Source organism: Garra rufa, chromosome 7 (genome assembly GCF_049309525.1).
Source record: "Garra rufa chromosome 7, GarRuf1.0, whole genome shotgun sequence".
In the NCBI taxonomy this organism is placed as follows: Eukaryota; Metazoa; Chordata; class Actinopteri; order Cypriniformes; family Cyprinidae; genus Garra; species Garra rufa.
This window is the reverse complement of record NC_133367.1, coordinates 11,982,222-12,007,104: the sequence shown is the minus strand read 5'-3', so window position 1 is coordinate 12,007,104 and position 24,883 is coordinate 11,982,222. Positions and strand designations below refer to the sequence as shown.

The following is a 24,883-nucleotide window of genomic DNA, read 5'->3' as shown; positions in this document are numbered from 1 at the left end:
CTCTGGGTGAAAAGCTTATAATAAAATCGCCAAGATTAGTCTACGTGTTCAGAATGAATAGTATAACACATTTCTAAAGCTGTAAAAGGTTATTTAAAAATAAAGCATTCATTATAATAAACAGTTTACTGTCTTAAGTGCACCCATTTATTTAGTCTATAATAATTATAATAATTACAAATCCAGGCCCTAGCCCTAGATGCTGGCCCGAGTTTATCAGAATTCAGTAATGGGCCCCAATCCGACCCAAACCCGACGTCTTTTTCCCCTCTTCTCACGAAACTGCATATTGTTTCAGCTATTAAAATAGTGTAGTTTTGTATGTAACGCAAAGTGATTATATTTCGTTTCGTTTTTATTAAGTTAATTTAGAAAAAACGTTTGGAGCATTTTTTCGTTCGTTAAATATAAGTTTTTGATTTTTAAAGTAACGACCAAGCGGCAAGCGGCAGAGAATGAGTTGATCATATTGTGTTTGATCAATTTTGCCTTCTCAGATAATCACGACTTGCCTAAAATAAATATAGATCTAGGCCTAAAAGAGTTAAAGTATAAAACAATGTTAATTTCAACGTTAAAATAATATAAATGTGCGCTATTAGGCACAAATGCAATCGTTTGTACGGAGAGCCTCTTTGCAGGACATGGAGGCGCCAGCACAATCACTTGCATTTTTGCAGTGGAAACAATTTAAAATATTCCGTTATTTTTGCTCATAAAGGTACGAGTAATACATTATTCGAAACTGTAAAGGGTCTACTTTTATTTGTGTGCACTCACAATATCAACAAAACGTTGCAAACGGTGCTTGAAACGTTGAAAACAAACATGACCCCTCATGTCATCTCAATAGGAGTTATTCTCAGCAAAACTCAGCGAATACATAATTCACGGACAAGATACATGTATTTATAGAAAGCTTTAAATTATTACTTAACGAAATAGAACAAATCAAAAACAAAAACTATTTCATTATGTAGTCTGTAAAGATTAATTTCTCTCTAAAAGCGTCCAAAGAGGAAATGGCGATTGGCAACTTCATCCTTGCGACACTGACTCAGAAAACACAAGCGTTTTAGCCTTTATTTTACAATAATTACCAATAGGATAAAACACAGGCGGTGAATATAAACACTTTTATATTAGTTTATTGTTGAAATTAACATTGTTTTATACTTGAACCCTTTTAGGCCTATAGATTTTATTGTAGGCAAGTCGTGATGATTTGAGAAGGCAAAACTGATCAAACACAGGCTATGATCAACTCACTGTCTGTCGCTGGCTGCTTGGTTGTTACTTAAAAAAAAAAACTTATATTGAACGAACAATAAAATGCTCTAAACATTTTTCTAAATTAATTTAATAAAAAAACTAAATGAAGCAACCACTTTCCTGAACTATTTTAATAGCTGAAACAGCATATAAGCTGTTTGCGTCACCGTAAATAATACTACTAATAATAATTATTATTATTTTAATTTATAGGCTAATAAATGAGTGCACTTAAGACAGTAAAATGTTTCTAATACAATAATTCATGAATGTTTTATTTTTAAATAACCTAGAAATGTGTTTGCAAACTATTCATTCTTATGACGACATATTTTAGTGATTGTATTATAAGCTTTTCACCCAGAGTTAGATGCATGATGTTAATGTTATTAATAAATATATATTATTACATTGCATTCAGTTTGAAAGCAAAATAATTAACATCACCGGTACAGTTTTGTATTGCTTTTTACCTTCTCCTCTCCAAACTCTATCGTTTTTCAGAAACGGTTTATAAACTCAGGGGACAATTTGCAAAACCTTCGCCACGGATTGATTATTTTTCTCCTGCAGGTGACGCTGCGGGCTCCGTATGTTTACGCCCGTCTCAAGTGAAAGTGGCAGCAGAGAGCTTCCGGTGTACTAAAACGCGCTTTGTTCAAAAAAACTTTAATTTTTCGATTTGGTTTTGTTGACTTTTTAATATCTGCATTTGAACGACGTGTAATGAAAACAAAATTGAAAATATGAATGAAATTCGTTTTTGTGTTCTCAAGAAAATGTAAATATTGCATAAACCAATCATTTATTCGTTTGTTTGTTTTAAAAACAAAATCGAGAAAACCAATTATACGTAGGTACACGGACCACGTTGTTAGCATAATTAGCAAGTTGGTTTGAATGAATTTGAAGGGATTACAAATATAGTTCATAGAAGGGAAGTTTGAGTTTCAAATGAGTTTAAAATTTGAATTTTGACAGTTGGAGTTTGAATTTTGTCGGTTGGAGTTTGAATTTTGACAGTTGGAGTTTGAATTTTGTCAGTTGGAGTTTGAATTTTGTCAGTTGGAGTTTGAATTTTGTCGGTTGGAGTTTGAATTTTGTCAGTTGGAGTTTGAATTTTGTCAGTTGGAGTTTGAATTTTGTCAGTTGGAGTTTGAATTTTGTCGGTTGGAGTTTGAATTTTGACAGATGGAGTTTGAATAGTGTTGATCATTTGAACATTCCCTCAATGTAAGTCTATGAGATTTTTACTAGTTTTAATCGTTATTTTTAGGAAAACCGTAAGTCGGATCAGTTGGAAAAGATACAGCAACTGGAGTCAGATCAGTCTGAAGATCTGGCCTGAGTGTGGAGTTTGGAGAGTTAAAACTCTAGGAGGAGCAGCAGTCAGAAGGTGGCTTTCTCAAGTCAACGTAATAAAGGCGATAGTCTCGCTGAGGGACAAACGTAAAGCTTTCTAGCCTGAATATGACGTTATAAGGCACAATATACATATATATAAAGTTAAGAAGAGCTATGAATGTGGAAGTGTTTTGGTATTAGATCAGCCGAAGCGTTCAGCAGATATCCAGCATACAAACGTGATTTTGATGATCCTCACAGTGAAGATGAAGGCGGTGTTTGTCTGTAAGGCAGCAGAGGTTGGCGATGGAGAGTCTGGTAGTGTTTGAGGAAGTGTTTGAGCTGCTGGAGCGTGGTGTTCATCGTTTGCCGGTCTTCATGTAGGCTGGAATAGCTCCTCTGGCCGTCAGACCCTCGAAGCGTTTGTAGGTGTAGTTGATGAACACCCAGTCCTTGTTCTTGTAGTCCGACTCCGGGTGATGGTTGCTCGCCACCACTGGACCTGAACAAAAATGACAAAACACAGTTCAGACACAAGCTTTAAGATTCAAACGATTCTCGAGTCAAATCAACTTCTAAAGAAAATGAGATTTCTCTCAACTAGTGTTACCTCTGAAACCTGTCCGTTATGTTACTATCATATTAAATACAAGCATTTAAACGGCACATAAGGCAGTTTTTAAAAGGATAACATTATAGTTATAAGTTTTTAATGATATAATTATGTTTTTACTTCATTTTGTCTTTTAAAATACAAACATTTAAATATTCAATTCTTTAATTTGTCCTTCTTGATCTTGTCGAATTTATTTTGAGGAATTTAATTTATATTTTATACTTAAATTATATTATGATGTAAAAATTTAATTATTAATTTGTAATTATTATTTAATTAAACGCTTTCTTAGTATAATATATTATTAACTTCTCAATATAATATGTTAAATATATTTTACAGCATTAATTTAATAATTAATTACAATTTCCTTCTTTATGAAATGAACTCTAAAGCATTAAATAAATTTACTTAAATTAAATTATGCTTAAAAATAAATGACATCAAGAAGGAAAATGTAATTAATTAATGTGAATTATATTAAGACGGAATAAATTAAACAATTAATTGTTAGTTTTTTTTCTTAAATCTTAGTGTTATTTAATATAATATTAACTTCGCAATTTAATAGATATTTTATATATATATATATCAATTGTATTTTAAATAAGAAATTTATTAATTTACTTATATTAAGATGTAAAAATGATTTTTTTTTAAATACAATAAATATCAAATCTATTTTGAAGCATTATTTAAATTAATTATATTAGATAATTCTTAAATAATAAATATTATATATCAAATGTATTTTAAATCATTAATTTTATTTAATTGATTCAATAATTAATTAATTACCTTCTTGATTAAATTAACTTAAGCATTCATTTAATTAATTCACTTAAATTAATTACATTTTCCCTACTTGATAAAATATATATTTACGCATCAATTTAATTTATGTTAATTCTATTAAGAAGGAAGAATTGATAATTCATTTTAAAGTGTTAATTTATTTAAAAAGTTTTAGATAATTCTTAAATAATAAATATTATATATATTTTATTTGACAATACATATTTTTTGACAATATCATATGTATTTTAAATCATTAATTTAATTTAATTAATTTAATAATGAATTAATTTCCTTCTTGATGAAATCAACTTTGAAGCATTAATTTAATTTATGTGAATTATATTAAGATGGAAATGTTAAAAAGTAAAGTGTTAATTTATTTAAATCTTTAAAAAAATCTTAAATAATAAATATTATATATCAAATGTATTTTAAATCATTAATTTTAATTAATTTAATAAGTAAATTACTTTGAAACGTGAATTTATTGAATTATTAATACATTTTTCCCGTCATTTTGTTTGTAAATTAAATTAAATTAAAATAGTTTTCCGTCATGGTGCGATTTAGTAAATTATTCAACATTAAATAATTACAATTATCAAAATAAAATAATAAATCGTTATTTTCTTGTGCGTTTGCGTCATACTTGTGGGCTGCAGGATGTCGGACTCGGGAAATTCGTCAAAGTTAGACGTGTCGTCGATGCTCTTGATCTCGATGGGGATCGCCGCAGGTCTCTCTCTGCGAACGATTAAAGAATCTTCGTTAGATCACAAGCTCATCGCAATCGCTTAAAATCAAACGCACGTTACGCAATCCGACCTGATGTGATCGTAATCCACTCCCTCGAAGAAGCCGTTCCTCTTGATCTCGTCCACACCGCCGGCTCCGATACGATGATCGGCTTCGCAGCAGAAACGCAGGATCAGCGCTTTGGCTCGCTCTGAGATCGGCACCTCCGGAGGAAACACCAGCGTCTCCTTCCAGCTCATCACCTTCTTATACGTCTCCTGAGGAGTTTCTGAGCAGAACGGAGGATAGCCTACCACAAAACACATATTAAATTAGTTTATTTTGAAGCATTCATTTAATTCGTTTACTTTAAATAAATACAAATAATTAGATTCTCTGGCTCTTTTCTGATTGGCTGATTTCTCAGGAAAGTGAGGCGTTGATATGTCAGGTGTAACGTCAACGTTAAATAGTTTTTAAAAAAAAAGGTCAACAAAACTTAAAATCGCATTTTCACTTTAATATTATTAAAATTCGAATTATATTCAAAGATAGTTCAACTTATATTTGAATATAATTTGAATTATATTTGAATTTAAAAAGCATAATTTCACTTGGGGTGGGAAAAAAAGCATGGAACAAAATATTACTAATGCATTTTTATTCAAAGCAATAACTAGATTAAAAAGTTTGTCAAGACTTGAGAAAGCTAAAACAGGGAGTTAGACAAAAGATTAAAAAAAATCAAGAAGTTTGAAGGTTTTCAGTTTTCAGTTTAAAGTAGTTTTATAGGTAGATAGATGATCATTTATTTATTAGAAATAGCATGTTGCTAACATGTTTTTAACGCTATTAGCATGTGATTAGCACATGTTTAACATGTTGTTACATTACATTCTAGCATGATTAGCATGCTGTTAGCATGTTTCTACCATGATTAGCATGTTGCTAGCATGTTTTAACAAGATTAACATGTTAACGTGTTTCTAGCATGATTAGCATTTCACTAGCATGTTTTAGCATGACTACCATGTCGTTAACATGTTTGTAACATGATTAGCATGTTGTTAGCATGCTTCTAATATGATTAGCATGTTGCTAGCATGGCTACCATGTCGTTACCATGTTTGTAACATGATTAGCATGTTGCTAGCATGTTTTAACAAGATTAACATGATGTTAATGTGTTTCTACAATGATTAGCATGTCGCTAGCATGTTTTAGCATGGCTACCATGTCGTTAACATGTGTGTAACATGATTAGCATGTTGTTAGCATGCTTCTAATATGATTAGCAAGTTACTAACGTTGCTAGCATGTTTATAACATGATTAACATATCGATAACATGTTTCTACATGATTAACATACTGTTAGCATATTTCTACCATGATTAGCATTTTGCTAGCATGTTTTAACAAGATTAACATGTTAACATGTTTCTACCATGATTAGCATGTTGCTAGCATGTTTTAGCATGGCTACAATGCCGTTAACATGTTTGTAACATGATTAGCATGTTGTTAGCATGTTTATAACATGATTAACATATCGTTAACATGTTTCTACATGATTAGCATACTGTTAGCATGTTTCTACCATGATTAGCATTTTGCTAACATGTTTTAACAAGATTAACATGATAAAATGTTTCTACCATGATAAGCATGTCGCTAGCATGTTTTAGCATGGCTACCATGTCGTTAACATGTTTGTAACATGATTAGCATGTTGTTAGCATTCTTCTAATATGACTAGCAAGTTACTAACATGTTGCTAGCATGTTTATAACATGATTAACATATCGTTAACATGTTTTTACATGATTAGCATACTGTTAACATGTTTCTACCATGATTAGCATGTTGCTAGCATGTTTTAACAAGATTAACCTGACGTTAACATGTTTCTACCATGATTAGCATTTTTCTAGCATGTTTTAACATGGCTACCATGTCATTAACATGTTAGTAACATAATTAGCATGTTGTTAGCATGCTTCTAATATGATTAGCAAGTTACTAACATGTTGCTAGCATGTTTCTAGAATTTTAGCAAGTTACTAACATGATTCTAGTTGCTAAACTTGGCTAGTAACAGATAAATAAATATTAGAAATATTGTTAACATGTTTCTAGCATGATTAACATGCTGTTAGCATTTTTCTACCATGATTAACACGTTTCTAGCATGTGCTAGCATGTTTTTAACATGATTAACCAGTTGCCAACATGTTTCTGGCATGACAATGTTGTTAGCATGATTAGCAAGTTATTAGCATGTTTTTAACATAATTAACATATCGTTAACATGATTAGCATGTTGCTAGCATGTTTCTTATATGATTAGCAAGTTGCTAACATGTTTCTAACATAATAATGTTGCTAGCAGGCTTCTAGCATAATTAGCAAGTTATTAGCATGTTTATAACATGATTAGCATATTGTTAATATGTTTTAACACAATAAGTATGTTGCTAGCAAGTTTTAGCAAATTACTAGCATGACTCTAGTTGCTAGACTTGGATAGTGACAGATAACGTGACGAGAATATTCGCTTTGCATTTGATTTGCCAACATTTGAAATAGTTTTTAATAAAAAAATTTAAATAATCTGGCGATTTCTGTAATTACCGATGAGCATCTCGTACATGATGACTCCTAGACTCCACCAGTCGCAGAGCTTGTTGTATCCGGTTTGCATGAAGACCTCCGGCGCGATGTAGTCCGGCGTTCCCACCGTGGAGAAGGCCTGAAAGAGGCGGAGCAACATAACGCATCACTTCCTGTTTGTTTTGAACAGGCTAATGAAGCTGTGGTGAACACTGACCAGCTGTCTCCGGTTCCTCTTCCACGTCTCCGCCTTCCTCTTAGAGTTCATGTGCTGGAACGCTACGAGAAACACGTGTGAATCACTCACGTAATACTCAACGATCAAATATGAACATCAATATTAACTAGTAAAGAGCGCTAGCTTGACAAAGCCACATCTGAACGTTTAAAATAACTAAGTTTGAAGTCAGAAAAAGTCCATTTTTACTGTTTTATTATTATTTTACTACTAACAATTGTTACTAATATTATTTAGAACATTGTTAACATCTTTAAATGTGTTGCTAGCATGAATTAGCACATTGCTAATATGTTTCTAACATGTTTAACATGTTGCTAGTATGAATTGCTATTACATTAACAGGTTTTAATACTATGCTAGAATGAACTAGCATGTTTGCTAACACACATCTCTAACATGTTTATCATGTTGACAGCACGAATTAACATGTTTTACCACATGGCTAACATGAATTAGCATATCGCTAACTAGCATGTATGAACTAACATGTTGCTTAAATGTCTCTAACATGTTTAACATGGCGCTAGCCTGATATAACACTATACTAACATCAATTAGCATGTTGCTAACATGTTTCTATCATGTTTAACATGTTGCTAACATGAATTAACATTAAGGTAAAAGGTTTTAACACTATGCTAATATGAACTAGCATGTTGCTAACACATCTCTAACATGTTTATCATGTTGACGGCATGAATTAACATGTTTTTAACAAGTTTCTAACATGTTTTACCACATGGCTAACATGAATTAGCTTATTGCTAACTAGCATGTATGAACTAACGTGTTGCTTAAATGTCTCTAACATGTTTAACATGGCGCTAGCCTGATATAACACTATGCTAACATCAATTACATGGTGCTAACATGTTTCTATCATGTTTAACATGTTGCTAACATGAATTAGCATTAAGGTAAAAGGTTTTAACACTATGCTAGTGTGAACTAGCATGTTTGCTAACACACATCTCTAACATGTTTATCATGTTGACGGCATGAATTAACATGTTTTATCACATGGCTAACATGAATTAGCTTATTGCTAACTAGCATGTATGAACTAACGTGTTACTTAAATGTGTCTAGCATGTTTAACATGGCACTAGCCTGTTTTAACACTATACTAACATCAATTAGCATGTTGCTAACATATTTCTATCATGAATTAGCATGTTGCTAACACATCTCTAACATGTTTATGTTGACGACATGAATTAACATGTTTTACCACATGGCTAACATGAATTAGCATATCGCTTACTAGAATGTATGAACTAGCTTGTTGCTAACATGTTTTACATGGTGTTATTCTGTTTTAACACTAAGCTAACATGGATGAACATGTTTCTGGCATGTTTTACCACATGGCTAACATGAATTAGCATATCGCTAACTAGCATGTATGAACTAGCATGTTGCTAACATGTTTTACATGGTGTTATCCTGTTTTAACACTAAGCTAACATGGATGAACATGTTTCTGGCATGTTTTACCACATGGCTAACATGAATTAGCATATCGCTAACTAGCATGTATGAACTAATAAGCTTGTTAACACTTCTATCATGTTTAACATGTTGCTAACATGAATTAACATTACATTAACAGGTTTTGACACTATGCTAGCGTGAACTAGCATGTTGCTAACACATCTCTAACATGTTTATCATGTTGATAGCATGAATTAACATGTTTTACCACATGGCTAACATGAATTAGCATATCGCTAACTAGCATGTATGAACTAGCTTGTTGCTAACATGTTTTACATGGTGTTATCCTGTTTTAACACTATGCTAACACGGATGAACATGTTTCTGGCATGTTTTACCACATGGCTAACACGAATAAGCTTGTTGTTAACACTTCTATCATGTTTAACATGTTGCTAACATGAATTAGCATTACATTAACAGGTTTTGACACTATGCTAGTGTGAACTAGCATGTTGCTAAGACATCTCTAACATGTTTGTCATGTTGACGGCATGAATTAGCATTACGGTAAAATGTTAAACATGCTAGAAACATGTTAGGTATGTGTTAAATCATATCAGAAACATGCTAGCATACTTTTAAAACGTGCTAGCCATGTTCTACAACATGTTACAAAACATGCTAGAACATACTCATGTTACTATAGTGCTAAAACATGCTAGCAGTGTGTTAGAAAACATGCTTAATCATATAAGAAACATGCTAGCAAAGCGCTAACTCACATGAGCAACGTGCTAATTCATGTTAGGCATGTGGGCTAGCATGAGTTAGCATGTCAGCACGCCACTAACATGAATTACCATGTTTTTTGGATGCTTGTATGATTAGCATGCTGCTAAGATGGCTAACATGAGTTAGCATGTTGCTAATACGAGTTGACGCTTTGCTAGCATGTTTCTTGTATGATTAAACATGTCTGCTAGCATGCTAGCAAAGCTCTATCGGAGATTTATGCGAAAGGAAGTCTACGGGAGTTTGAGCCATTTGCCAAATACGGGAATTCGTAAGTTGGATCGGTTTGAGAAGATATTTCGGATTAGCCTGAAGGCTAGTTGACTCACTGAGGTCGTTTGATTGGCTGTGGCTCAGGTTGCGGTAAAACTCGGTCCGATGCGCCTTCTTGAGTCCCGTACACAAGCCGAAATCAGACAGCTTGACGTGACCCTGAAAACACAAAAAAACACCTCAGCCAATCAGAGGCCTCGCTCACAGGGAAAGCAGAAGAGGGCGCAGGAAGTGGGTTATTGAGTCACTTCCTGTTCCTGTCAGGGTGTTTGACCTTGGAGTCCAGCAGCAGGTTGTCTGGCTTGATGTCTCTGTGAATGAAGCCCAGCTGATGGATGAAGTCGATGGCCAGAACCGTCTCAGCCACGTAGAACTGCGTCTCCTCCTCCGTCAGAGTGTCCTTCTTCATCAGCAGAGTCATCATGTCACCTGACCAACACAAGACATCCAGCAGACTTTGAGATTTCACCAACTTCAGCATCAGAAGCACAGGGAGTCATTTGGAATCGCGATTCACTGATTCAATTAAAAGAATCAACTTGAATCAGTTGGTTTTCTGTGAGTCATTTGAAAGGTTCTGGAGAAAGGTGAACATCAAGACACATCTGAAATCTACTTAAGTACCAATGAAGACGTTTGTGACACAAATGCTCTCACCTCCAGGCAGGAACTCCATGAGTAGGTAAAGATTGAGTTTGTCCTGAAAACTGTAGAACATTTTGACCACCCACAGACTGTCTGCCTGAACCAAGATGTCCCGCTCCGCCCGGATATGACCCACCTGAGACACAACGATTGAACAGAAGTCAATGAAAACATCAAATACTGGAAAAATAAGACTGTCAAAAAGACATGAAACAAAAAAATAACATAGCATTACAAAATAAAAGCAACAAAAACCATTAAGTATCCAAATAAAAAATAAAAATAAAATAAATTTTACCAAATTTTACCAATGACATAAATACCAAAATGAAATAACATCAAATAACCAAACACAATACTAAGTATAATAAAAATTAAATGAAACGATAAAAAACATAACATTAAAAAAATTAAAAACAACAAAAAACCATCAAGTAACCAAATAAAATAATGAAACCAAAATTGCAAAATGACAAAAGAGAACACAAATTTGACTAAAAATGTACCAGGTTTTACCAATGACACAAAAATACCTAAATAAAACCTCAAATAACCAAACACAATACTAAATCTAATAAAAAAGACCTAACATTAAAAATTAAAAAAACAACAAAAAACATCAAGTAACCTAATAAAATTATAAAATGAAACAAAAATTACAAAATGACAAAAAAAATTACAAAATTTTACCAATGACACAAAAATACCAAAATGAAATAACATCAAATTACCAAACACAAAACTAAATATAATAAAAAAGACATAACAATAAAAAACATAAAAAATAACAATGAAAAAACCATCAACCACCCAAATGAAATAATAGAATGAAAAACAAAACAACAAAAAACATTAAGTAACCAAATAAAATTATAAAATAAAACAAAAATAGCAAAACAACAAAAAAGGAACAAAAAAAATGTACCAAATGTTTATCAATGACACAAAAAATACCAAAATAAAATCTCAAATAACCAAACACAATATAATAAAAATAAAACATATAAAAAACATAAAAGAACTCAAATGTTTACCAATGACACAAAAAAATATCAAAATGAAACAACCAAACACAATACGAAATATAATAAAAAAAACAACAACAAAAGAAACAAAGTAACCAAACAAAATAATAAAATGAAACAAAACTGACAAAAGAACACAAATTTTACTAAAACAGTAACAAATTTTACCAATGACAAAAAATACCAAAATGAAATAACATCAAATAACCAAACACAATACTAAATATTATAAAAAATACAATAAAAAACAAAACAACAAAAAAAACATTAAGTAACCAAATAAAAAATAAAAATAAAATAAATTTTACCAAATTTTACCAATGACATAAAAAATACCAAAATGAAATAACATCAAATAACCAAACACAATACTAAGTATAATAAAAATTTAATGAAACGATAAAAAAACATAACATTACAAAAATAAAAAACAACAAAAAAACCATCAAGTAACCAAATAAAATAATGAAACCAAAATTGCAAAATGACAAACACAAATTTGACTAAAAATGTACCAGATTTAATCAATAACACAAAAATACCTAAATAAAACCTCAAATAACCAAACACAATACTAAATCTAATAAAAAAAGACATAAAACAATAAAAAACCTAACATTAAAAAAGAAAAAAACATTAAGTAACCAAATAAAATAATAAAATGAAACAAAAATTGCAAAATGACAAAAAGACACAAATTTTACTAAATAAATTGCACAATTTTACCAACGACACAAAACCCCCCAAAATGAAATAACATCAAATAACCAAACTCAATACTAAATATAATAAAAAAGACATAAACAATAAAAAATCATAACATTAAAAAATTAAAAATAACATCAAGTAACCAAATAAAAATTAAAATACCAAAATGAAATAACATCAAATAACCAAACAATAAAAAACATGACATAAAAAAAAAATCAACCAACCAAATAAAATAATGACAAAAAAAACTACACAAATTTTACAAAACAATTTAATTTTTTTACCAATGACAAAAAAACCCCAAAATGAAATAACGAAAACATAATATTAAAAATAAACCAAATAAAATAATAAAATGAAACAAATATAGCAAAATGACAAAACCCCCCACAAATTTTACAAAAAATGTACCAGATTTTACCAATGACATAAAAAAATACCAAAATGAAATAACCAAAAACAAAACTAAATATAATAAAAAAGACACAAAACAATAAAAACATAACAATAAAAATAAAAAAACAATAAAAAACCATTAAGTAACCAAATAAATTAATAAAATGAAACAAAAATGACAAAAAGAACACAAATTTTACTAAAACAGTAACAAATTTTAATGCTAACAAATGACAAAAAAACAAAATGAAATAACATCAAATAACCAAGCACAATACTAAATATTATAAAAAAGACATTACATAACATAAATTTAAAAAACATCTAGTAACCAAATAAAATGAAATAAAAATTGCAAAATGACAAAAAGGAACACACATTTACCAAATGTAATACCAAATTTCTCAATACTAAATAAAAAAAGACGTAAAAACACATAACATTAAAAAAATCAAGTAACCTAATAAAATAAAACAAATATTACAAAAAGACACAAATGTTACCAGTGACAAAAAATACCAAAATGAAATAAAATCAAATACGATACTAATTATCATAAAAATGACTTGAAACAATAAAAAAACATAACAAAAAAAAAAATATTAAAATGAAACAAAAAATTATAAAAACCCCTAAAATATTAAAATAAAAAATAATAAAATCTTTATTTCGCACCATTTAATTTGATGATATTTTGCATTATCATTATTTTCGGTGTGGTTTTGATCATGATTGTAAGTGTCACCTGCTCTTTCTGCAGCATGTCAGCTTTGCGCAGGATCTTCATGGCGTAAACGTGTCCCGTGTCTTTCTTCTGGACCAGACGCACCTGCAGACAGCAGAAACACTCACATTTATAAGCTGTATAACAGACACAGATTCATCCGTGTGTCATCAGTGCTCATTATCATAATCACCTCCCCAAAGGCTCCTCGTCCAATCACCTTCAGCGACTCGAAGTCGTCCAAACCCAGTCTGGTTCTCTTCAGCCGCAGGAACTCTGTCTCCTTACGAGCGTGTTGAGAGCGCCGCACACGCTTCTGGAACGCAAAATATACATTCATTTAAATATGTGTGCAATACACCATTACACCAAGGACGATAACTGTAACGATAACTTTAAGACAAGTCGATAAATACAACAGTGATGTCCACGCTACAAATATAATGTTCAGAAAAAAACATTTCCAGCTGATGTGCGACAAAAACGTTGACAATCAGAATCCATCCGACAACAAAACTTCGTACGCTATGAATAAATAGTTATCGTACACTAACATGGACACTAATATCGTTATCATTATAGCTATGATTAACCAGTTATGGGATATCGCTATCCAATTTATCATTATCATTATGATTACAGAAATTGTTATAGATGTTATGATTATAGTTATCATTACTATTTAATTTTAATTTAATTTCTTATTATTCTTATTATAGATATTACGAATATAGCTATCATTATTACTTAATTTAGATTTATAGTTGTGATTACAGTTATCATAACTGATATTATGATTATAGTAATCGTTAACATTTAATTTATCATAATAGTTACAATTACAGTTATCGTTGTGGATATTACGATTTTAGCTATCATTACAGATATCGTTATGATTAGAATTATTGTTAGCATTTACTTGATCGTTTTAGTTATGGGTACAGATATCATTACGTTTACAGTTATTGATAAAAAGTTATCATTAGAATCAAATATCATTTAAGTTTGCATTATAGTTACAATTAGCTTTCATTATAGCTACCATTATCATAATAGTTATTGGTACAGATACTGGTATAATAACTTATCGTTATAGCTACCATTATCATTATAGTTATTGTTATAGATATTATTAGAATTATAGCTGTCATTATGATATGAAAAATTATTGGTATAGTTATGACTGCAGTTATTGTTATAGCTACCGTTTTTATAATAGTTATTGGTACCGATATCGTTATGATTATGTTATGATTAGTTATAGAAACTGTTACAATTTTGATTGTTATCGTTTAGGTTATTGTAATGTTTATAGTATTATCTTTATAATTATAATTTATATTCATTCGTTATAATTATCGGTACAGATATCGGCATATTAACTTATCGTTACAGCTACCATTACCATTACAGTTATTGTTATAGATATTATTAGAATTAGTAATAGTTATCGGTACCAGTTATAGTTATCTGTACCGATATCGTTATGATTATGTTGCGATTAATTATAAAAACTGTTACGATTATGATTGTTATCATTTAGGTTATTGTAATGATTATAGTATTATCTATATAATTATAATTTATATTCATTCATTATGGTTATCGGTACAGATATCGGTATAATAACTTATCGTTACAGCTACCATTATCATTACAGTTATTGTTATAGATATTATTAGAATTAGTAATAGTTATAGTTATCGGTACCAGTTACAGTTATCGGTACCGATATCATTATGATTATGTTGCGATTAATTATAAAAACTGTTACGATTATGATTGTTATCGTTTAGGTTATTGTAATGATTATAGTATTATCTATATAATTATAATTTATATTCATTTGTTATGGTTATCGGTACAGATACCGGTATAATAACTTATCGTTACAGCTACCATTATCATTACAGTTATTGTTATAGATATTATTAGAATTAGTAATAGTTATCGGTACCAGTTACAGTTATCGGTACCGATATCGTTATGATTATGTTGCGATTAATTATAAAAACTGTTACGATTATGATTGTTATCGTTTAGGATACTGTAATGATTATAGTATTATCTATATAATTATAATTTACATTCATTCATTATAGTTATCGGTACAGATCGGTACAGATATCGGTATAATAACTTATCGTTACAGCTACCATTATCATTACAGTTATTGTTATAGATATTATTAGAATTAGTAATAGTTATCGGTACCAGTTACAGTTATCGGTACCGATATCGTTATGATTATGTTGTGATTAATTATAAAAACTGTTACGATTATGATTGTTATCGTTTAGGATACTGTAATGATTATAGTATTATCTATATAATTATAATTTACATTCATTCATTATAGTTATCGGTACAGATATCGGTATAATAACTTATCGTTACAGCTACCATTATCATTACAGTTATTGTTATAGATATTATTAGAATTAGTAATAGTTATAGTTATCGGTACCAGTTATAGTTATCGGTACCGATATCATTATGATTATGTTGCGATTAATTATAAAAACTGTTACGATTATGATTGTTATCGTTTAGGTTGTTGTAATGATTATAGTATTATCTATATAATTATAATTTACATTCATTCATTATAGTTATCGGTACAGATATCGGTATAATAACTTATCGTTACAGCCACCATTATCATTACAGTTATTGTTATAGATATTATTAGAATTATAGCTGTCATTATGATATGACAAGCTATTGTTGTAGTTATGGTTTCAGTTGTTATAGTTACCATTTTCACTATAGTTATCGGTACCGATATCGTTATGATTAGTTATAGAAATTTGTTATCGTTTAGGTTATTGTAATGATTATAGTATTATCTTTATAATTATAATTTATATTCATTCATTATAGTTATGTTTACAGTTATCATTATAGCTATTGTCTTTCATATTGTTATGGTTATAGTTATAGCTACTGTTATTATAGTCATCGTCATAGATGTTATGATTATAGTTCATTACATCTACTGTTACAGATATTGTTATGATGTTGCTAAGTTACTATTCTAGTTTTGATTACAGTTATTGCTATAGGAAACATCTAGTTATTGTTATAAATATTATGATTACAGTTATATTAGTTAATGTTATCATCATAGTTATGATTGTTAGTTATGGTAGTTATGATTAATAGTTATGGTTCTTATAGTTATGATAACAGTTAATGTTATCATTACAACAATTATTGTTGTAAAAAAGAGGTGAGGAAAGTTACTTTTAAAAGTGATGCATTACAATATTGAGTTACTCTCTAAAAAGTAACTAATTACGATACTTAGTTACTTTTTATGGAAAGTAATGCGTCAACCTTACTTTGGCTTTACTTTTTTTAATCTGAGCAGTGTTTGCTTGAATGTTTTTAATATAAAAACTTCTATTCTTGGCAAATGTAAAAGCCCTTTCACTCCAAAAGCCTCAGGCTGAATGAAAAATAAATTCACGTCTGTACAGACTGCAGAAGAAGAAAGTTCAACATTCTTCAGCAATAAAAAAAAGAGAGAAAAACAAATGTTTTTTTTTTATTTTGAGTAATTTTTACTTAGTATGGTTGCATCGGTTAATAAAATGGGATTAAATACATAAAAGATATTTGTATTACTTAACATATTTAATTATTGCAGGTTTGAATCATATTGTGGGTTGCATTTCATTTTGAGGAATATATTGAATCAGAACCAAAGTAACATCTTACAATAACTGGGAAAAAAACAACTGGCTTTACTTATTTGGAAAAGTAACTTTTCTCAGACAAATTAAAAAGTAATGCATTACTTTACTAGTTACTTGAAAAAAGTAATCTGATTACGTAACTCACATTACTTGTAATGCCTTACCCTCAACATTGGTTAAAAATATTATAATTATAATTATGAACACTGTGTTTGATGTGAAGCGTGTGTTTGTTACCTCTTCATCAGGCAGTCCTTCCTCATCCATCACCTTTTCCAGTTTTTGCTGCCTGTCAACAGATCGTTCTACATTACAAGACGCAAAAACCAAACTGCAATACTTCATCACATTTCTGCAGTATGCAGATTGGATCATTTTAAACAATGAAGATCCGTGTCCAACTACAGGTATGTGCCAAAAAATGAGAATATCGAGGGAAGTCCATTTATTTCAATAATTTGTTAAACTTAAACTATGTTATATTACTTCACTACACACCAAGTGAAATATTTCAAGCCTTTATTTGCTTCAATTTTGATTATTATGGATTAAAGACAAAAAAAAAAAAAAAAAACTAATCCAGTATTTCACAAAATTAGAATATGTCATGTGGACAATAAAAAAAAATCTTAAACACATGTTGGCTTCCGAAAAGTGTGTTAATGTACTGTATTATGTCCTCAGTACTTTCTTGGGCCTCCTTTTGCACTAATTCCAGCATCAAGGCGGCGATCAGCCTTTGACACAGTTGAGGTGTTATGGAGCCCAAGTTGCTTTGATATTGGCCTTCAGTTCGTCTGCATTTCAGGGTCTCTGTTCCCTCATCTTCCTTTTGGCAATACCCCATAGATTTCCAATGGGGTTTAAGTCAGGCGAGTTTGCGGGCCAATCAACTACAGTTATTCCATGGCTGTTAAAGCAGGTACTGGTAGTTTTGGCTTTGTGGGCAGGTGCCAAATCGTGCTGAAAAATAAAATCATCATCTCCAAAAAGCTTGTCGGCAGCAGGAAGCAAACCATCACTGACTGTGGAGACTTCACACTGGACTTCAAGCAGCTTGACTTTTGTGCCTCTCTGGTCAAAATGAAATGAAATGCAACATTTGCTTTCATCTGAAAACAGGACTTGGGACCACTGGGCAACAGACCAGTACTTTTTCTCCTTAGCCCAGCACAGAAGCTTCTGACGCTGTTTTTGGTTCAGGAGTGGCTTGACGCATTGACTTCTACAGCTCCCTCCAAAGGCAAAGTGCAGCAACTACACATTTGGTCAAAATTGAGTCAATGTTTAAAATGGGCTTTGTGACAACCGTTTTGTTTTGTGGCAAATTCTCCTGGTTCAATTTTTTCACGTTTGCAGTAACCACAAAATCCAAACTAATTTCATATATGGTGTAAAAACTTTGAACAGTTTCAGTGTTGGCGTAGTTACTGCACTTTGCCTTTGTAGACGTCTGTATGTGGTGGTTCTTGATGCACTGTCAACAGCCTCAGTCCACTACTAATGAAGCTCCCCCAGATTTCTGAACCGCCCTTGTCAAGCAACAATCCTCTCAAGGCTATGGTCATCCCTGTCACTTGTGCACCTTTTCCGGCCACATTTTTCCCTTCCTCTTAACACTCTGTTAATATACGTCCATAATGCGCTCTGTGAGCATCCAGCTTCTTTTTGCAATTGCTAGAGTTGGGGTACTCAGACTTGTTCTCGGACTCGATTCCAGTCTCAAGTTCAATTTTTAAGAGGACTTGGATGCATTTTGACTCGGACTCAAACTTTTCGAACTCTGGAATTATTGCCGAGACCAGGGACAGTTGACGGAAATTTTACTGACTCAATGCATTATTACGAAAGTGACATCCAGTATTTGCACGTGTTTAAAAGTCTTTCCAGAACTTGACAGCCTGCTGGTTTCTTTGCATACACAAACACCCAAAGCGTGTTCACCGAAAGCGCCTCACAGTCAGCGTGCAAATGCTGAATTAAGTTTTCTTTTGCATGTTATTGCGACACATTTACATTAAAAGTTAGGTCAAAATGCACTGTCAGTTTTGTATTGAATTTAACTCGACTCGGGCTCGCACCATTTGGACTCGGACTTGAGTACGACTCGGACCATTTGGACTACGACTTGCGCCATTTGGACTCGGATTCGAGTATGACTAGGCCCATTTGGACTACGACTCGGACCAATTGGACTCAGACTCGCCCCATTTTGGACTCGCCCCATTTGGACACGGACTTGAGTACAACTTCGCCCATTTGGACTCGGACTCGCCCCATTTTGGACTCGGACTCGAGTACAACTTGGCCCATTTGGACTCGGACTCACCCCATTTTGGACTCGAATTCGAGTCCGACTCGCCCCATTTGGACTCGGACTTGCCCCATTTTAGACTCGCCCCATTTTAGACTCGAGTCACTCGCCCCATTTGGACTCGTACTCGAGTAAGACTCGGCCCATTTGGACTACGACTCGCCCCATTTTGGACTCAAACTCGAGTCCGACTCGCCCATATTTGGACTTGGACTTAACCATTTTGGACTCGCCCCATTTGGACTCGGACTCGAGTCCGATTCACCCCATTTGTACTCGAGTCACTCGCCCCATTTGGACTCGGACTCGAGTACGACTCGCCCCATTTTGGAATCGCCCCATTTTAGACTCGAGTCACTCGCCCCATTTGGACTCGTACTCGAGTAAGACTCGGCCCATTTGGACTACGACTCGCCCCATTTTGGACTCAAACTCGAGTCCGACTCGCCCATATTTGGACTTGGACTCACCCATTAGGACTTGGACTCGAGTCCGATTCACCCCATTTGTACTCGAGTCACTCGCCCCATTTGGACTCGGACTCAAGTACGACTCGCCCCATTTGGACTCGAGTCACTCGCCCTATTTGGACTCTGACTCACCCCATTTTGGACTCGAATTCGAGTCCGACTCGCCCCATTTGGACTCGGACTCGCCCCATTTTAGACTCGAGTCACTCGCCCCATTTGGACTCGGACTCGAGTAAGACTTGGCCCATTTGGACTACGACTCGCCCCATTTTGGACTCAAACTCGAGTCCGACTCGCCCATATTTGGACTTGGACTTAACCATTTTGGACTCGCCCCATTTGGACTCGGACTCGAGTCCGATTCACCCCATTTGTACTCGAGTCACTCGCCCCATTTGGACTCGGACTCGAGTACGACTCGCCCCATTTTGGACTCGCCCCATTTTAGACTCGAGTCACTCGCCCCATTTGGACTCGGACTCGAGTACGACTCGCCCCATTTTGGACTCGCCCCATTTTAGACTCGAGTCACTCGCCCCATTTGGACTCGGACTCGAGTAAGACTCGGCCCATTTGGACTACGACTCGCCCTATTTTGGACTCAAACTCGAGTCCGACTCGCCCATATTTGGACTTGGACTCACCCATTAGGACTCGGACTCGAGTCCGATTCACCCCATTTGTACTCGAGTCACTCGCCCCATTTGGACTCGGACTCGAGTAAGACTCGGCCCATTTGGACTACGACTCGCCCTATTTTGGACTCAAACTCGAGTCCGACTCGCCCATATTTGGACTTGGACTCACCCATTAGGACTCGGACTCGAGTCCGATTCACCCCATTTGTACTCGAGTCACTCGCCCCATTTGGACTCGGACTCGAGTACGACTCGCCCCATTTTAGACTCGAGTCACTCGCCCCATTTGGACTCGGACTCGAGTAAGACTCGGCCCATTTGGACTACGACTCGCCCTGTTTTGGACTCAAACTCGAGTCCGACTCGCCCATATTTGGACTTGGACTCACCCATTAGGACTTGGACTCGAGTCCGATTCACCCCATTTGTACTCGAGTCACTCGCCCCATTTGGACTCGGACTCAAGTACGACTCGCCCCATTTGGACTCGAGTCACTCGCCCTATTTGGACTCTGACTCACCCCATTTTGGACTCGAATTCGAGTCCGACTCGCCCCATTTGGACTCGGACTCGCCCCATTTTAGACTCGAGTCACTCGCCCCATTTGGACTCGGACTCGAGTAAGACTTGGCCCATTTGGACTACGACTCGCCCCATTTTGGACTCAAACTCGAGTCCGACTGGCCCATATTTGGACTTGGACTTAACCATTTTGGACTCGCCCCATTTGGACTCGGACTCGAGTCCGATTCACCCCATTTGTACTCAAGTCACTCGCCCCATTTGGACTCGGACTCGAGTACGACTCGCCCCATTTTGGACTCGCCCCATTTTAGACTCGAGTCACTCGCCCCATTTGGACTCGGACTCGAGTAAGACTCGGCCCATTTGGACTACGACTCGCCCTATTTTGGACTCAAACTCGAGTCCGACTCGCCCATATTTGGACTTGGACTCACCCATTAGGACTCGAGTCCGATTCACCCCATTTGTACTCGAGTCACTCGCCCCATTTGGACTCGGACTCGAGTATGACTCGCCCCATTTTGGACTCGAGTCACTCGCCCCATTTGGACTCGGACTCGAGTAAGACTCGGCCCATTTGGACTACGACTCGCCCTGTTTTGGACTCAAACTCGAGTCCGACTCGCCCATATTTGGACTTGGACTCACCCATTAGGACTCGGACTCGAGTCCGATTCACCCCATTTGTACTCGAGTCACTCGCCCCATTTGGACTCGGACTCGAGTACGACTCGCCCCATTTTGGACTCGCCCCATTTTAGACTCGAGTCACTCGCCCCATTTGGACTCGGACTCGAGTAAGACTCGGCCCATTTGGACTACGACTCGCCCTATTTTGGACTCAAACTCGAGTCCGACTCGCCCATATTTGGACTTGGACTCACCCATTAGGACTCGGACTCGAGTCCGATTCACCCCATTTGTACTCGAGTCACTCGCCCCATTTGGACTCGGACTCGAGTACGACTCGCCCCATTTTGGACTCGCCCCATTTTAGACTCGAGTCACTCGCCCCATTTGGACTCGGACTCGAGTAAGACTCGGCCCATTTGGACTACGACTCGCCCTATTTTGGACTCAAACTCGAGTCCGACTCGCCCATATTTGGACTTGGACTCACCCATTAGGACTCGGACTCGAGTCCGATTCACCCCATTTGTACTCGAGTCACTCGCCCCATTTGGACTCGGACTCGAGTACGACTCGCCCCATTTTGGACTCGCCCCATTTTAGACTCGAGTCACTCGCCCCATTTGGACTCGGACTCGAGTAAGACTCGGCCCATTTGGACTACGACTCGCCCTGTTTTGGACTCAAACTCGAGTCCGACTCGCCCATATTTGGACTTGGACTCACCCATTAGGACTTGGACTCGAGTCCGATTCACCCCATTTGTACTCGAGTCACTCGCCCCATTTGGACTCGGACTCAAGTACGACTCGCCCCATTTGGACTCGAGTCACTCGCCCTATTTGGACTCTGACTCACCCCATTTTGGACTCGAATTCGAGTCCGACTCGCCCCATTTGGACTCGGACTCGCCCCATTTTAGACTCGAGTCACTCGCCCCATTTGGACTCGGACTCGAGTAAGACTTGGCCCATTTGGACTACGACTCGCCCCATTTTGGACTCAAACTCGAGTCCGACTGGCCCATATTTGGACTTGGACTTAACCATTTTGGACTCGCCCCATTTGGACTCGGACTCGAGTCCGATTCACCCCATTTGTACTCAAGTCACTCGCCCATATTTGGACTCGGACTCGAGTACGACTCGTCCCATTTTGGACTCGCCCCATTTTAGACTCGAGTCACTCGCCCCATTTGGACTCGGACTCGAGTAAGACTCGGCCCATTTGGACTACGACTCGCCCTATTTTGGACTCAAACTCGAGTCCGACTCGCCCATATTTGGACTTGGACTCACCCATTAGGACTCGAGTCCGATTCACCCCATTTGTACTCGAGTCACTCGCCCCATTTGGACTCGGACTCGAGTACGACTCGCCCCATTTTGGACTCGAGTCACTCGCCCCATTTGGACTCGGACTCGAGTAAGACTCGGCCCATTTGGACTACGACTCGCCCTGTTTTGGACTCAAACTCGAGTCCGACTCGCCCATATTTGGACTTGGACTCACCCATTAGGACTCGGACTCGAGTCCGATTCACCCCATTTGTACTCGAGTCACTCGCCCCATTTGGACTCGGACTCAAGTACGACTCGCCCCATTTTGGACTCGCCCCATTTTGGACTCTGACTCGAGTCCGATTCACCCCATTTGGACTCTAATTGCCTTTTGAGACTTTTCCTCCTTATGGAAGTGTCAATGATGGTCTTCCCCATGATTCTGAAGCCTACCAAGCCAGACTGAAATAGTTTAAAGGCTGAGGAAACCTTTGCAGGTGTGTTGCGTTAATTAGCTGACTAGATTGGCACACAGGGAGCCTACAATGTTGAACTTTGTCATGATATTCTAATTTAGTGAAATACTGGATTTGTTTTTTTAATCTTTAATCCATAATCGTTAAAAATTAAACAAATAAAGGCTTGAAATATTTCACTTTGTGTGTAGTGAACTAATATAACATACAAGTTTTACTTTTTGAAACAAACTATTGAAATAAATGGACATAGCTGTATTATGGAAGTAAACAGGTTGGAAAGTTAATTTCATGTCAACCTGAGCACAGAACTCTCAAACTTATAAACACTGAGTAAATGAGCAACACAGGAAGAGAAATGGTGTTACGCTCCACTGACAGAGCACAGCACTTCAGATCACTGATTCAGTGTTTTGCTTCTTTAACATCACACTTTAAGTGGAGAACAAGGAGTTCTTTGTGGAGCTCTATCATTGTGCCTCTACCTCATTTCCCTCTCCTCGTGTTGAGTTATGAGGTTGCTGTAGAAGTTCTCCAGCGTGACCTTGGCCATGGTCACTCGCTCTTTAGTGTGGTTGCTCATTAAGGAGCTGGAGGCGTGGCCTCGGGTCGCCATGGTTACCGGGTCCGCCCCAATGGGAACTGGTTTGGATGCAGATCTGCGGGAGTTTACAAACACAACACGATTTACATGTGCGCTGGAGTCACGTTACACTTGCATTAACGCAAGAATGCAAAAACATATGAGTGTACTACTACAAGATGAGTGTTTGGAGTCATTTACACTGCATCCAACACACCCAGCCTGGGCTACATTTGCAGTTCAGTCTGAGACACATTATGGAAAAGAACAAATGTGACCATAAAAAACATTTGGAAGAAGTCTGTTCAGAATCTGCGGTCTGAAGCGCAAATATAGAGACGGTTAAGAGAGGAAACTCAGACTCACTTTCAGGAACAATAGCGCTGCTATATTGCTTATTACAAATATTAACCCTTGTGCGACCTTATGTCCATTTCAGTTTTGTTTTGTGTTATAAGTGTGCCTGTGTTCGTGCCAACGGCATAAACTTTGGCTCAGGTGTTTACTTTTATTGAAATTTTAATATTTCACACTCATTTCGTTAAAAAAATAAAAATAAATTTACAATCCATACAAAACAAAAATACTCACACTCAAGACCTTAAGGACAAAAATGTCCATGCAATTTTTAACCCAGTGCCA

At 35.3% G+C, this 24,883-nt stretch overlaps 1 protein-coding gene across 1 annotated transcript in view; it reads right to left on the bottom strand.

Annotated features, from left to right (window-relative positions):
* LOC141337920 (serine/threonine-protein kinase 38-like) overlaps positions 1-24,241 on the bottom strand; it is a 28,214-nt gene extending 3,973 nt beyond the window's left edge. Inside the window, exons 1-12 of the mRNA XM_073843496.1 lie at positions 24,144-24,241; positions 17,562-17,613; positions 13,817-13,939; positions 13,645-13,728; positions 10,780-10,903; positions 10,397-10,551; positions 10,179-10,281; positions 7,594-7,655; positions 7,398-7,515; positions 4,856-5,075; positions 4,680-4,774; positions 2,136-3,118 (exon numbers count right to left, since the gene is read on the bottom strand). Of these exons, the coding sequence (XP_073699597.1) occupies positions 2,976-3,118; positions 4,680-4,774; positions 4,856-5,075; positions 7,398-7,515; positions 7,594-7,655; positions 10,179-10,281; positions 10,397-10,551; positions 10,780-10,903; positions 13,645-13,728; positions 13,817-13,939; positions 17,562-17,613; positions 24,144-24,241 (1,377 nt within the window). The 3' untranslated portion in view covers positions 2,136-2,975. The remainder of the gene's footprint in view (positions 1-2,135; positions 3,119-4,679; positions 4,775-4,855; positions 5,076-7,397; positions 7,516-7,593; positions 7,656-10,178; positions 10,282-10,396; positions 10,552-10,779; positions 10,904-13,644; positions 13,729-13,816; positions 13,940-17,561; positions 17,614-24,143) is intronic.
* Between the last annotated feature and the right edge of the window lie 642 nt (positions 24,242-24,883).